Raw genomic sequence first — 16020 nt, forward strand, 5'->3', positions numbered from 1 at the left:
AATTATAATGTTCCAAAACAATTAATTTGTCATAATGGTTTGTTTTTTTTACAAAAATAAAAGATTATTAATACTAATTTTGAGTTGTTTAAATTGATCTATTTTCACGTTTTTTTTTTAATTTAAAAATATAACTAATTTAATAAATCTTGTCTGGTCCAAAAGGAACTTGCGTAATTATAGTGTTTCAAAACAATTAATTTGTCATAAGTTTTTTTTTTTTACAAAAATAAAAAAATATTAATACTAATTTTGAGTTGTTTAAATTGATCTATTTTCACCTTTTTTTTTTATTTAAAAAATAACAAATTTAATAAATCTTGTTTGGTCCAAAAGGAACTTGCGTAATTATAGTGTTTCAAAGAAATTAATTGAAAACATTTTCTTCTTTTGTATCAAAAAGCCAAATGATTGTCCTAATCGTGACTTTCCAAATGAATCGTGATCAACATTTTCTTCATAATCAAGCAGCCCTAGTGATGAGACCTTCACGCCGTAACACAAAATGCAACCAAACTGAAAGTGGTTGTAGCTTTAAGATGTACTCTTAAGCATATCAAAGAAAGGCACACGCGCCAAGCAAGGCCTGCCAATTAAAAGGCACAAATGTCTGCTTCTCGGCAAAGAGCTCTGCTCAACAGCTGCCTGGGGAATACGCACCCTTCTGTTGCAGCTGAGCCACAATTCCACCTTTTACAGATTTGGCTCATGGTGGAATATCAGTTTTGCTCACCCAAGGGTGGCTTACCTTGTTCCTCAAGTGTGAGTAATCCATGAAAGTATCATTCCCAGTGCACACACAGAACAGGGTAATACAGACGTCAAATGAAGTGAGGCCAACGCTGACCATGGCTATCAGAAGGCATTTGTTTAATGGTGGAGTTTAACGTCAGTGCATGTATGTGTGGAAAAAATACTAACTTTTACTTATACATTTTTACACTATGTCGATGTAGTTAACAAAATATATACACATTTATCAGGGTTTTTAATTATGTAACTATAACCTGAAATTAGCAATAATACAGTATTAAAAATTACTACTTATTTAACAGCCACATATTCCAAATTTTATATCTTCAGTGAAGGAAAAAAATACACATTTTGTTACCTAAAAGCCATCTTATTTGTGATAGAACTTAGAGATTGTATTTCCCAACGTTAAGAACAGCAATAGCTAATATGCACTTGGTTGCAAAACCTTTTTACTGAGATGAATATCAAAAATTGAAATTACATAAAAGGTACTTTTAACTTCAAATAAAACTCCCCCCCCCCCCCCTAAAATGGGGCAGAAAAAAAAGCTGAATATATAAAGCCCCACTTGACCTACATCTTCTATGATTAGGGATGCCCTAATAAGACCTCCTCTGCCCCGCTTTGCCATGATTGAAAACCAGATTATACATCAACTGGCACTTGCCAGCTGAAGGAGAGCTAGGACTTGGGCTGCCTCTGTCCCAGATGTGGACAAGATGGAGGATTTTTTAAGTAGCGAGAGTTCAAAGTCTTGGCTGCGGGGAGCTTTCCAAAGAACCACAAGAAAGAAGCTATGAAGCGGAGGAGAAAGCATTAGGAGTGCCAGCCACTTCTTCCTGTAAATGTTCCCAGTGTAAAAAGAATGAGGCAGGAGCATGTGTTAGCAAAAATAAACACGTTTTTTTTTGTGGGTTAAGGTGATAATGTTGAGCATGTTGAATATTGCAGATATGTTCATGCTAAAGTTAGCCAGACAATTATGAGAGCGCAAATCATAAATAATAGAGAATTTGGAGATTACATTTCTTCTAAAACCAAACTTATGTTGCAGCTGAGAACAACCGTTCAGTGGTGTTTCCCTCGAGATGATTTGTCGTCGCACACTCAAGAAAACACTCGCTGCTGCTTACTAATTCTTATCCCGAAACTTTTCTCTACAAGCCAAATTACAATGTAGTAGCTATGTTTCCCTTACTGAATTAAATCAACCGAAAACTGCATATTCTGCATAGAAATTCATAGTTAGGTTTAAATTACGCTTTTTTTTATGTTATCTCCTCATGTCAGTGGACAACACAATGCACATGTCAGATGGTAGTGTCCGCTTAGTGAGTGATTATGGGGATGTATTGTATAGTGCCTACCCTACAAAGCATTGTGCTTTTAAATGAAGATTTCCCCCCAAAACATGAAAGTAGCCCATCTGGAATACTGAAGAAGTCAGTTGCTAGAATGGAACGGTGCATGGCCTTCTGATAAACTGAGAGAAAAAAAATCAGACGGCAGACATTACTGTTTCAAATTCTAGTTTTCATTACTACCCAATTTAGTCTTGTTTGTCTCGTCTTGACAGTATAGCAATTTTGTCTTTTAGCTTCTCCCCTCGAGTGCATGCTACAATATCAAACAGCGAAAGAACAAGTTGTGAACCATAGAAGAAGAAAATGATGAAAAAGACAACAAAATGAAGAAAACAGTGCAACTCAGTGAATAATAATATGTCAGACATGTTACGGTGCTCCAATACGTGGCGGAAAAGCAATGACAATATTTTTTCACCGACACAGAGGATTCTGGCAGAAGTGTAAGCTATTTCGGAAGACTGTTGATGGAAAACAAAACTACCCTGTATGTAGAGAATGCAAAAAAGTTGTTCAAAATAAATATCAAAATATCATTGTTTTAATTTTAAATAGATTTCATTCATTTTGGTTGCTTCTATTTACAATTGATCATGTTCAAAAACACAGATGCTTCTTTTATATTTTTGTGTTAAAAATAAACCTTAAAAACGGAATGGAAAAAATAGTTTTAAATGTGTTAACTAGTAAACTAGTACTACTTTTATAAAAAAATATTTTAAAAAGTCAAACATGTCAAGTCACTCAGCATGCTTCAACTTGATAGAACCCATCTATGCTAGCACTAGCTCCAGCTTGTACCTCTCTGTTGTTTTTTTCACCCTGACTCAGCACTCCTTCTCTTTACAAGGAAACTCTGAAAGCTCAGCGGTCACATGGAATGCCAGCTCATCAACTATTATGATGACGGCTTCCCCTATTGCCCGCCGCCTCTCTCAGCTCACCGGCATACTGTCCCGAAAGCTCGCGTTTGTCTTTCGTCCTGATGAGATCTGATGATGTGGCGCTGATAAAAATTATAATAGTTGGGGATAGCCAAACATATTGTGACAAATGTGTTTGAGATTAAACATCAACGTTGTGAGATAAGGAAATGGGAATAACAATGTTTAACAATAAATCATTTTATACAATGTCAGGTCTAACTTGCGATGGTGTATTAGGGCCACGTATAAATATATTTTATTAGAAGGGGGGAAATATTCAGAGAAAAATGTGTGACTTTATAAAGTGGCAAATTTGCGAGAGAAAAAATACTCGTAAATTTGTGAGTTTATAAAGTGGCAGGGAGAAAAAAAACTCATAGTGTAGTACTCGGATGTTTCCGCCAATACTTTTCGGTTAAGCATTCACAATACACTTTGAAGCGTTGGGTATTGTCAGCGGCGAAGACGCCTCGCTTTGCCAAGGTCCACACCCTGACGATCAAGCATTTAAGTTAATTTGTCAAAATGGATATTTACTTCTACATTCACGTTTCCAGAATTATTATTTACACATTCATACTTTTTTTTTTTTTTTGTACAAGTAACTAACTTCATGTGTCAAATCTTCAGTTCTCCGTCATTTACTTCCTACCTCAAGTATGCCATCTTATAATTGGTTAGTGTTAGTCAGCTGATAGGGGGCCAGGAAGTGTTGTTGCTCTAGCTGCCGTGTATGACAAATAAAGTTTAAATGAAGAATAAATCCGTCTCCATCCCGCCTTTTCAATTCCTAAAGAGTTTTCCATTAACCACCAACGAATCCTTACGTTAGCTACTGGTGGACAAAAGCCAACACTTCGTCCAGACTATATGGTCGCAAATCTGCCTCTTTATAAAGTGGCAAATTTGCCACTTTATGAAGCCGCAAATTTCGGAGGTTTTTTTTCTCGCAAATTTGCGACTATATAAAGTGGCAAATTTGCAATATTTTTTCTCAGAGCATTAGCTCCCACTCTAAAAAAAAAACACAGTTGTACTAACTCACAATTAAAATACAACAAATAAATAATATGAGCAAATCGCTCAAAATGTCAAGTGAAAAGAATATGAAGGACTTACTTTGAGTTTGTCGAAACGTTCGGTGAGGGAGGACACCTGGTGCTCCCGGTGCCGCCCGACCAGTTTGCAGAGGGCACAAATGAGCTGATCATCCACCAGGCAGTACATGTTGACCTTCTCGTTCTCGTGCTCCATGCAGGTCAGGCCACGGAGGTGCGTGTCCGGCACAGGATCCACCAGCCGGTGACTCGTGAATGGTTTCTTGTTGGGATGCGTCGCTCGCAGACAGCGGTCACAGTACGACACCTCGCACGTGACGCAAGTCTTGATGGCCTCGCGAGGCGGATCCTGCTCGCAGAACTGGCAGCAGATGCGCAGATCCATTTTAGCCACAAAAGCCGGGCTGTGGTTGGCATTTGTGTGGTTAATGTGATTGGTGTGATTGGTGTGCGGGTGGGGGTGGGGGTGGGGGTGGGGGTGGCTGGAAGTGGCCGGGCTGCTCCGGGCGCTGCTTCCACTTGTGCCACCTCCACCACCACCGCCGCCACCAATTGTTCCGGCTATTGTGCCGCTAATGTTGGCGGTGTAGGGCCGCTGCAGGCGCCGGCTCTCAGTAGGCGAATTAGGGCCGCTAAGGGAAGCCTTTTGAAAGCGGTCTATAATGTTCTGCAGCGTCACATTGCGCTTGAGGCCCTCCAGCCCGCGGTGATTCAGCGTGATGACGTAACGACAGGTGGGGCACTGAAAGGCCGAAACAGACTCAAGCGGCTTGCTGGATGAGCAGTGTGACACCAGGATGCGGTGGGCGCAGTTGAAGCACAGGCTGTGGGCGCACGGTAAGAGCAGAGGATCTTCAAATAACTCCAGGCAGATTGGGCAGGTCAGCTCGGATTCCAGTGTTTCCATCTTCAGTCGAACCTATCTAAAGGCAACATCAAATCCCACAGAAGCTGGCCTTTTACCTGTGTTGAAGAAAGAAAAATATTAAACCAAATGTTTATGACAACAGATTAAAAAAGATCAGTCAGTGCAGAAACATGCAATCAGGCATCTATCACCTTGTGAATGCTAATTGCTGTGATGAGGTGTAACGCTTTCTCCGGAGTGGTTGGTAGACAACAAGTAAACACATTTATCTCCTTTGCAAAACTGCTACTGCAGCATGTGCACAGCTTCTACAGCCATATGCCCTCATTCGCTATTCTATCTTTTTATTCATCTGATGTTTTATGTGGTCGTTAGCACAGAATACAACTGTGTTAGGAAAAACTGCGAGTTCAGTGATGGGGAGCCACTGAGCGAACAAGAAGGAGCAACAATAGCTGTAACTTTTAAGTACCAGTGTGGAGATTGCCAATATTCTGCTCATATTCAGGGTCAAATGAACAGAAAACAAAACACAAGGATGAGAAGGAAAACTTTGTGACAACAAGATTTATACAATCAGGTAAAACCAGAAAAAACTGACAAAAACAATTTACATTTTAGAGTAAATGGCTTTCTTCTCCAGAGTTTGCCTATTAATGATAAAGTATATAAAATGTTCTGACATCAAACTTTTACGTACACAGAAACAAGACAGAATCAGCTGATTTAGCCCATTAAATTGATAACAGATTTTTTTATTTTTTTTAATAATGCAGTCCAGAAAATGAGTCAGCAGTCTGGCCATCTAGAGCTCAAGCAGTGCAAAGTTAATGTGACTGTGCTTAACAGAGCATAGTGTTATAATTAACACCACACTTTAACACACCATCAGCAGGCCCATTAAGCCTCTGCCATGTCACTCTAGGGAAACAATGCAGACAGTGAGGGGAGCTACTTAGGGGCAGAGCTGCACAGACAAAGTGGTGAACGCACACACGCGCACACCCATGGACATTTATCAGCATACTTATTGTTGCCCCTAGTCTGCAATTCTAGTTAACGAGTCATTTCTAGGAAATAACAGAATATACTACAGTATCTGCACAGCACCAGCATGAAAATATCTTTATGGCAGATTATTGTTAAAAACTTGGCAATAACACAAAAAAAAATACTCCGGTGTTTTTAATGCATGCCCACCCTTCTGGGGGAAAAAACTACACAACACATCAAACATAACAATAAAAAAAAATAAAAATAATAATAAACTCCAAATCTTAGTGAAATATCTGGCTCTGTGAGAAAAGATACAAATAGTAACATTAACAATATATTTCACAAGACATGTTTTGAGAAATTACCATGGCGAACAATAAAACGTAGGCTAGGCTATATGGAATATGGAGAAAATACAATAATCACCCCTGCCTTTACAATAAAACTGTACTTCCCAAAACATTATTCCCTGAGAATTTGTCTCAGCAAATCCAAAGTAGCCGACACTATTTTCTTGAGAAGTTAGTTTAAATACATCACACACATGATGTATTAGCAATTCAACCCAAAATGATTGGTGGATTTGGGTGGGCGGACAATAAAAAATGTATAATCTACAATCTACATGTACTCTATATATTTAACCCATTCTATTATATTTTTGTTGTTAGTAGTCTTTTTGCACAATGTGCAGGAGGGACCACCACAACTGGGCTCAAATGTGTCTAATGTCGGACCCTGTAAGTATTTTGAAGTATTTTAATTATTTTATTTCATTTGTGTCCCTTTCAAGGTGACTCATTTGGGCAGGAGTGTGGCGCCCTCGTGCTCTCTATTGACGAGCTGCCACTCATGGAACATGTATTCAATTTCATGACAGTTAAAATGAGGTAACGCCGCATCAGTTATTGAGGAAAATACTTATCAGGTGCCATCAATCTGTCACATTTATGGTTTTCCATATCCTATGTCATTCCCAAGACATCCCTCCCAAACAACAACAACAACAATTTTTACCACATTCCCAGTATTCTCCCTTCCTCAAGTGCATCTTGAGGCTAATTCTATCCTCGCTTTAATTTCCACTTTATGGAACAGGAAAAGAAGCGGAGAATCACATTGTTTTAAAGCCCTGAAGAGTGACAAAACAGTCAAAAGGAGCAGCAGTAGCCATGGAAAATAAACTTGATACAGTACACTGCCACGCTTACCCCTGTGGCACTGTAAAGAATATATTTGTAATTTCATCATGGAAAAACACTCATCCAGACTGAAGAGTAAAGTTACACCCATAGCAGTGAATTCTTTTACACATATTTGTGTACTAACAGGTAATTAGGACAGCTTTAGGAAAGATATTGACATTTATAAGTTTTGCCTGTAGATCAAAGTATACAAGCAGTGTAATCCATATGACTTTTGTCATGCTGATCTGTTGTATTGAATCTAAGCAGCAGGGTTCCACATGGTTCCATTCTTTCTTCTTCTAATATGCTTCCTCCAGCCCAAATTATCACTTTATATAGTGGACACTCAAGACTAGGCGTTTGAAAACCACAACTATTAAAAATACACCTAGTACAAAACTGAAATACTTATAATTGGTCATAAAAACCTTGAAACTGAAAAGACAATGAGTCAACTATCTACCCCCCAAAAACACGTGTCGTTTAATTACATTTAGCTAATTAAAAAGAAAGGGAAAAAATAAAGTGTCAGATTTTCCTTTCAACACCGAGTCTGGCACAAGAAAATCACTATTTTCCCCTTCTGCATCTCACTCACTCAAACAAGGAGCATTCATTCATTAGTTTATGAGGTAACCACATACCAAGCTAGAGGCCAACGCATCACGTTCCGTGGACTAACTGGCCTGTTTGTGCAATTCAGAGACATCATTCACATCTCTTCCAAGGACACAAGTCATCATTATATGAACATAGCACTGCTGTATGAATACTTTCATTATTGACAGTGTTGGCAAACATAACTCTAAAACCCGAAACATGGCATTTCCCCTAAAGCACTCAGCTGAGCTTTTAAACCTTTAAGAAGCAGCACATTGTTTAAGTGGATCTGGTGCAATTCAGAAGCGTTGTAGGAATGAATTTTGGACATTTTGTTTCCAGTTCTTTTGCGGTATTGAGTTTCAGTGTCAGGACCAGTCATTTTACTTCATTAGTTATTTGATGCTCTAATCTACTGAGGAAATATAACAACAACAAAAAAACGTGCTGACCAAAAAACACAAAATTACATAAATACAGTACACACATAGGCTACATACATACTGTAAAGCAGTATGGAAACATAATTGTGACTCACCTTTGAATTGTCTGTGCCCATTTGACACGAATTAACCAATGAATGATGACTTTGATGTTTTAAAAAGCCACCTTTTATCCCCTTTGTCTTTGTCAAAACCATGAAAACAAAGGAGCTGTCTGAGGACATCAGAAGTGCGATAATTCGCAAACACAAGACCTCCAAAGGGTATAGAGCCATCTCCAAAGATTTTGGTAGCCAAGTTTGACGAGCATGGAACTGTCAAGAATGTCCATTGACGCGGGAGGGTGGGGGGGGAGGGATGACAGAAGTCTTTGACGGTTGGTGCGAATGGTGGAAAAAACACCACGTTAAACATTCAAAGACCTGAAAGCCAATCTGGAACAGTCTGGGATCATGGTTTCAAGAAGTACCATATGCCACACACTGAACCAAAAACAGGGCTTCATGGGTGAAGACCATTCATGAGACAGATATCAAAAAGAATGGCTAACCTTTGCCAAGGAGTACCTGGATAAACCACAATTATTTTGGGAAAATGTTTTGCGGACGGATGAAACAAAAATAGAGCTTTTCGGCAATGCACGCTAACAGTTTCTTAATGCACGCTAACAGTTTCTTTACAGACAGCTCAATGAAGCTTCCACGGAAAAGAACACCCTCCATACATTTAAGTATGGTGGAGGATCCATAATTCTGTGGGGCTGCTTTGCTACATCTGGCACTGGAGGCCTTAGTCATATCACAGGAATCATGAAATCAGAGCATTATCAAGACATCTAGAGGGACATGTCCTACCAAGTGTTAGACAACTTGGATTGAGTCAAAGGTCATGGGTCCTCCAGCAAGACAAAGACACAAAGCAGACATCCAAAAGCACAAAGGAATGGTTAAAAAGGAAAAAAAAATACAGTTTTAAAATGGCCAGCAATGACTCCTGATCTCAATCTTTGATATGAGCTGAAATGTGCCATTGCGAAAAGAAACCTGCCAACATTCAAGAACTTAAACAATTTGCAGAGGAAGAGTGAGGTGAAAATACCAGCAAGAAGCTTAGGGATGGCTAGAAGAAACGTTTGGAAGCTGTCATCACTGCCAAAGGGTGTCCAACCAAATATCAAATAGGGGTGCCATTATTGCTGCACATGCAGTGTTTTCAATTACATGATGTAAGTTGAAAAACAATTTCCTTTGTTGAATTACTTTGGAAATCCAATTAAAAGGTCCTGATGATATAAATTCGGTATATTTGCATTTATTTCAGGAAGATATTGTAGTGTTTAAGCAAAAAAACGAAGGGGTGCCAATAACAGTGAGCAGGACTGCACATACATACATACAATTTTTAAAACAAGTTGTATTCCTTTGCAGTCTTTGACACAAGCAATATGCATGCTCTCAGTTGTTTCACAGGATAAAAGGGAACAAATGTATTAGCATATGCCGCCCCCTCCAAATGTTTCACATTTTCCTCTATTTCTCCCTTCTCCTAGCCTCCACTTGACATTCCTCCCTTTTATTCTAGCTCTGTCTCAGCCATAGAAAAGGTTTGTTTCATCTAACTTTCGATGCCTGCTCTGAAAATGTAAACAGTCACACAGCCAAAATTGTGTTTCCATTCCCCATTCACTTCAGCTCGGCAGAACGGTTTAAAATTGGCTCTCACATCTGCACATGAAAAGTAACTTTCATGTATTTGAGGCAGTGTAATATCAAGTCACAAAGTTCAAACCTGCCAGTAAGAGGTTTTGTCAATGTATAACAATTCAAATTCTTTAAAACTAAAGTTTTTACTCTTGAAGGTCACTAGCCTACATCAGTGGTGTACTGAAAAAGACTGTAGAGCAGGCAGAGATGCTGTTTCCATTCTGTGGTCCAAAATGGGACAAGTCGCTGAGTGGTCATATGCTGTAGCTCTGACCCACAAATTAACAATATGCACAGTGTAAAAGAAGGCCAAAATATAACCCAGGTGGGAACTATCGAAATCAATGCCTTCTCAAAAATTAACAGTGTGCTCTATAATCAGCTATGCCTTATGTATTCATTCTGGTTGTGCTTACTGACCTCAAACCGATTTTACGTGGTACATGGCGCTCAAAAACCTGTCAAAATCCACACTTGTTCGGGTGAAGACAGGATGTCGGCTTTTCAGTTCATCATCTTGAATTCCAATTCCTTCCCAATACGTTCACGTTCTCTAGCAGGTGTACGTTTTCATCATACCGGAACAAGACCTACTTCTTCCTCCCGTGTCTACGGATCATGAGAAATGTAGCCCTACTATTGCAGTTCAACTAATTTACATCTGTCTACAAATGACAACATATTAGCAAAGATACAATCTTAACAGTGCTAAAGCTATCAAATAAACATACAATTAGAATAGTTTCTTAGTTAAAGGACAAAATTGAACAACAGTATGTTTTTGAACAGAGAACAGCAATCTCTACAGTCACCATTCGACTCAAGGCAATAGTGGTGGCATGAAATGAATCATCACTGAACAGCAAAGTAACAGCAACGGGACTGACTCGGATAATGATGAGAGGGATCCAGGCATGATTGATGCTGAAATTGCCCAACTGTTAAACTCAGACGAAGATGATGAATTTGATAGATTTGTGGAAGAGGAATCAACTGAACAGATGAGTGTATTGTTTTGTATTTTATGTGTTACCACGTGTGTTCAATATTGGCAGTTATTGTGAATTTATTGAATTATGTTTGCCTTATTTAGCTGTTTTATTTTGCCTTATAATCTAGTGTACCTTATGAATGAAAATAGACCCATTCACTGATATTGTGCATTATGATCTAGTGTGCCTTATAGTAAGAAAAGTATGCCAATAGAACTATTGTTGTGTATGTAAGCAAGATATAATCAAAAATACAAAACTGAACAATTAGTAGACCCCAGTTGGAGGGTTGAAAGACCTTTGAAAGACCTTTGACCCAAAATGATTATGCTGAATGTGAGGTTATTCAAAATATGGAGCATTGTTGTTCTGACATAATGAAAGTTTAATTGGTTGTTAGTTGTGACTGGTTGAGAAGTGGCAATGAATGTAACAATTAATATGTCTGTGTACTGTAGTCAAAACAAATATCTACTGCTTAGTAGTGGTTAAAATAGTTAAACATGGTAGCTACCCTTTGTCTGACATCTCCTATTTTTTCAATTAAGCATACTCACAGCTAAGCCAAAGGACATGTAGAGGTATACAGACACATTTCATGGGTTTTCCTGGCTCAAAATGAGGGAGAGGTGGTATCATCCTGACTATGATGGGTGACTACCGATACCATGTATCCGTGTCAGTGCTAATACCAGTGTTACTTTAAGGTATCAGGTTTCTTCTTCGGTACATTAAATAAAAAAATAAAAAAATAAAAAAAGAGAAAGCTTCTTTGGTTGTTGCTTCAGGTATTTCCGGTGAACTGCTGTTGATATAATGCCTCCATAATGGCGCAACACTGCAACTGCAGTTAAAATGCATTGATGCCGAGCTAAATCGATATCAGTGGCTTAGGTTAGAGGTGGCAAACAAATTAGGTGGAGTTGGCCGCCTCTGAATTTTGTACACAAGAAATTTTATGCAGGGCAGGATAGTAGGGTACATGGTTCTTGCATTTTGTGTGCCTACAGGGCTATATTTTTCTGCCTACATATATTTAAATTGGATTTTCCAGTCCTGCCACCATGCCCCAATTCTGTAAAAAATAATAATAATAATAATAAAAAACAGCATTGCATTAGCTTGGATTATGTCACTTTTTTTTTTTAAACAAAACAACTTTTGCTGTGTGCAGAGTATAATCCACTTTGTGCTCGCCTCGAATGGAAGACATGTTTGTTTTGTTCGTGATTGTAGTTTGATGGTTGTTTCTGTTGATTTGGCACCTGTCAACAGTCTCAATGAATGACATCTTGAACCTTGCATATGCTAGGAAGGCAACGTCAATTCATTGGTTCAAAATTGTTATATATTGTGTGTGTGTGTGTGTGTGGGGGGGGGGGGGCGTTGGGATCAAGCAAGATTGAGACAGTGGCCTTTCGACTTGTACCTTTTAAGATTTTCCAGCCAGTGCATAAGAAATTAACAAGTCGGAATCCTTCTCATCTCTTTGAGCTGTAGAGGATTTAACAGGAAATACCACAATAGTGTGACCACACTCCTGCTTCGCTTAGTGATGCTTCCATTATAAATGTGTATTGTGAAATGATTTGGACTAACTACAATAGTTTGAAAAGGTCATCCTGGGCATTTCCAACACAAATTATTTAGCGAACCAAAAGTACATGAGGAGAAATTATTTAAAAAAAAAAATTAAAAATGATGTGGCATGGGATGTTTAATATTGGAAGATTTGTTAGACCCTTTCCTTAATCTCTGAGTAAACAATGCTGAAACTGTATAAACTTTTTAAAAATCCTGGCATATGCAAGAGCGGTTAATAAAAAGGTACAATTTGCAGTTGATCGAAATTGGCGCAAGTCATTGTCAACCTGTACTAATGTATTCCTTGACATGTTATTTTGGTATAAAATGACTGAGATGATTGATGGTAGTGATCATGTAGCACAAAGTGATGAATTCAAGAAGCGATAGTAGCAGAAGGTTACCCCTCCTTGCAGAGAGCAAACTTGCTTGTGTTTACAGCTGGCACTTAATCAGATTTGATTTTTCAACACGATTATGACTGCGTGCGTGAGAAAGAGCATGACGTCTCCTGAAAGTCTTACCTTTTACTGAAATTTCCTATAAATATGCAAATATACCCCAGACCTGGGTGAAAAAGCAATCTGTGCCACATAAACGGCATCCCGAGCTTCCCAAAACAGAATCTTTTTAGTGAGTAATTGCAATTCCTAAACTGCCCATGCATACATACAAACAGTATATTAAACTGGAAAAGACTTTCAAGAAAACAATCACCTTCTGTATTAAGATTGATGATATATTCCTGGGTTAAAATGACAGTAACGGCGTAGAATTGTGTGTTAAAATGAGCAGGACAGCTCCTCAATGAGGTGTCAGACATATTATCAACACAATGACAAAATGTATTATATATATACACATACATACATATCGATTCTGTGCCTTGAGAGTAAAAGTGCCAAATTAATGCAAAATGTATCAAATAAAGACCAAACATTAAATCACAGTGTTTTGGGCTGAATGCAGATATACTGTACGCTTGACACAAAAACAGTACGGAAGAGAACCTTGCTGCAATTCTCTCAGAATGATCCATAACCCAATTTTGCACACTCAGACTCACTTTGGCGGACAGACGCAATAGAAGTGTAGACACTACTTTTTTTTTTTTCATTAACCATGTGGCTACTTCAATTAACGACTTCCAACATGTTCTCACAATAAATTAGCAGGAATTTATGCACAAATGTTAACCCAACACACACAAAGGATAATCAGTTTTCTTTCATGAACTACAGAAATCGGATATTTACTGTTGATGCTGAAATCAGGCGATTTTTACTATTTTAAGTTAAATAGTGGCTAATTAATCCATTATCAAAATAGTTGCCGATTAATTTGGTGAATGATAAATTGTCAATAATTGATTCATTTTGACAACCTATTAGCTAAGTTACTATTAATCTATTAACTAAGTACCCTTCACTCTCTGCTGTTTTAAACCTATTACCTATTGGACTATAGATGGAAAATAGCCTTCTGTCTAATTCTGGCTTTTTTAACTCGTGAATTTCTGTGTTTTATTAAATTGCGCTGTCCCCTTTTAAATAAATCAAATTCAAATTAATTGTGGCCATTTGAGGCACATCTTCAATGTAAATTTGCTTTTTGACCCTCCATTCTTCAACATTAAAAAAAAAGAAAAAAAGTTGTCAGGTCCAACATGAACAGACTGCATCTTCACATCAATATGAGCACTTCATCACAATAAATAATTCTATAAATTGAATCATGAGTCAAATGAGTGGTGCTGCTTGACCAAAGGCTATTAAAGCTTTTTTCCCCCAAAGTGCAAGCATGCATTCCCCCCTTCTAAACTTAATACATCCAGTGGGACCACTTGCCACTTCAACTCTAGTAGAGGCACCATTAATAAAGCAAGATGTGTTACTAGGCTTCTCAGTTATTCATGACTGCCAGAAAGGAAGAGGGGGCAGATAGAGAATGCATGCAGGAGTAAACTAAGAGAGATGGCCACAAAAACAGCGAGGGCAAGAGAAATCAGTACAAAAATAGATCAAACTAAAATGAGTGGTGAAGAGAGTTGGGAGTGGCAGCAGAATTGTGAGACCTTGTGATCCGGGTGACCCAGTGGAGGTTGGGTGTGTTAGGGTGGGGGTGGTTCCTGTCCTCTGTCTGGTGCTACAAAGTCAGACTTTGCTATTTATACCAGACTAATGTTCGGTATTTCCTTTGACGGGGGGGTTGACTATGCTATTGTTTCCCCTGGCTGCTGTTTGATTGACTTCAGCCCCCAAAGACTCACATCATTTATTGACTAATTAAACACTCATTTGTCTCATCTGCAGATGCTCGCTCCCATTCAAATAACCAGAGGTAAGAAATCATGGGAGTTTGTAGACGATGATCTCAGAAAGTGTGTGTGACAAATGTGGGGCACAAGTTGTGCTAAATTTGTATGGAACACGGAACAAGCGCCAACTATTGAACAAGGCAGCCATTTTACATGAGAAACAACTCGTGACACCACCAAAAAAGTAACAAAAAGTATGAATACTAAAAAAGTATGACCTCGTCTCAATTTGCTTAGTATAAAGTTTAAGCTCATATTGAAAGCTGATATTTTCAGGAATGAAGCTAAAACTTCTGTTGTTTACCATTAATAAAGCAAGATTATTGTACCTTTTGTCATCTAATAAAAAAAGCCAATTTTTGTTCTTCCTGTCACTATATACTTCACAGCACAGATGGATGAACACAAATATATTTGTAATTAAAGAATACTAATTTTCAGACAAATTAAGTGAAAGTGGATAATAGACATATTTCCACGGCACCCCCCTAATGATCTATTACAGCACACTAATGTGCCACGGCACCCTGATTAGTAATCATTGACCTAAAGGCAACTTAATGGTAATTGAAAGGCAACTTATTTGCTTGTTTGCTTGCAATATTTCATCTTCTTCTTCTGATATATTTTGGACCACTGACCTATGCATTGACCAGTCCATCTGAATGTATTGAACTTTTTATGGACATTTTCTCTGGCCCAAAGAAGGAAGATTAACTTAAGTGCCAGTGCTTTAATTTTTTTTAATCAATAATACCAAGTTGGCTATTCATTTAAAAAACAAAACAACACTCCAATAGTGTATTTTAGAACAATAACATGTTTCTCCCCCTTCCAGTAGCCATGTGTCTGAGGCCAACATAAATCAATAGGTTGTTAACTAAACAATAGATACCCCACACTGACACATTTTAAAAATAGTCAGTCTCCAGGGCCTGGCAAAACCAAAGAGAATAACCATGAAGGTTAACAATGCCCACTGCTAAATCCATGTTGAACCAAACGATAGCCTGGAGACAAAAAGAAAAAAACAAAAACATCCAAAGCTTCCAGCTTTACATCCAAAACATAGCTGCAACTATATTTTCAAAAAAAAAAATTATATAGAGGGTGGACAATTTGACATTGTACACAATAAATAGGGATATGATACTTCCTCCACATCTGATTTGGGTGATTTGTAAAGAAATCTCAACTGGATGAGGGGGAAGCTTTTAAGGTGAAAT

At 38.2% G+C, this 16020-nt stretch overlaps 1 protein-coding gene across 5 annotated transcripts in view; it reads right to left on the reverse strand.

The window, feature by feature from the left end:
* mid2 (midline 2) overlaps positions 1-16020 on the reverse strand; it is a 117496-nt gene that overhangs the window by 54844 nt on the left and 46632 nt on the right. For 4 of the 5 annotated variants that reach the window (XM_077577837.1, XM_077577840.1, XM_077577836.1 and 1 more), the window contains exon 2: positions 4166-5067. In XM_077577837.1, coding sequence (XP_077433963.1) covers positions 4166-5011 — 846 coding nt within the window. In that variant the 5' untranslated portion in view covers positions 5012-5067. Of the gene's footprint in view, positions 1-4165; positions 5068-8293; positions 8346-16020 lie in introns of those variants that run through there. The other variant, XM_077577838.1, reaches the window with a different exon arrangement.

Source organism: Vanacampus margaritifer, chromosome 10 (assembly GCF_051991255.1).
Source record: "Vanacampus margaritifer isolate UIUO_Vmar chromosome 10, RoL_Vmar_1.0, whole genome shotgun sequence".
NCBI classification, from domain to species: domain Eukaryota; kingdom Metazoa; phylum Chordata; class Actinopteri; order Syngnathiformes; family Syngnathidae; genus Vanacampus; species Vanacampus margaritifer.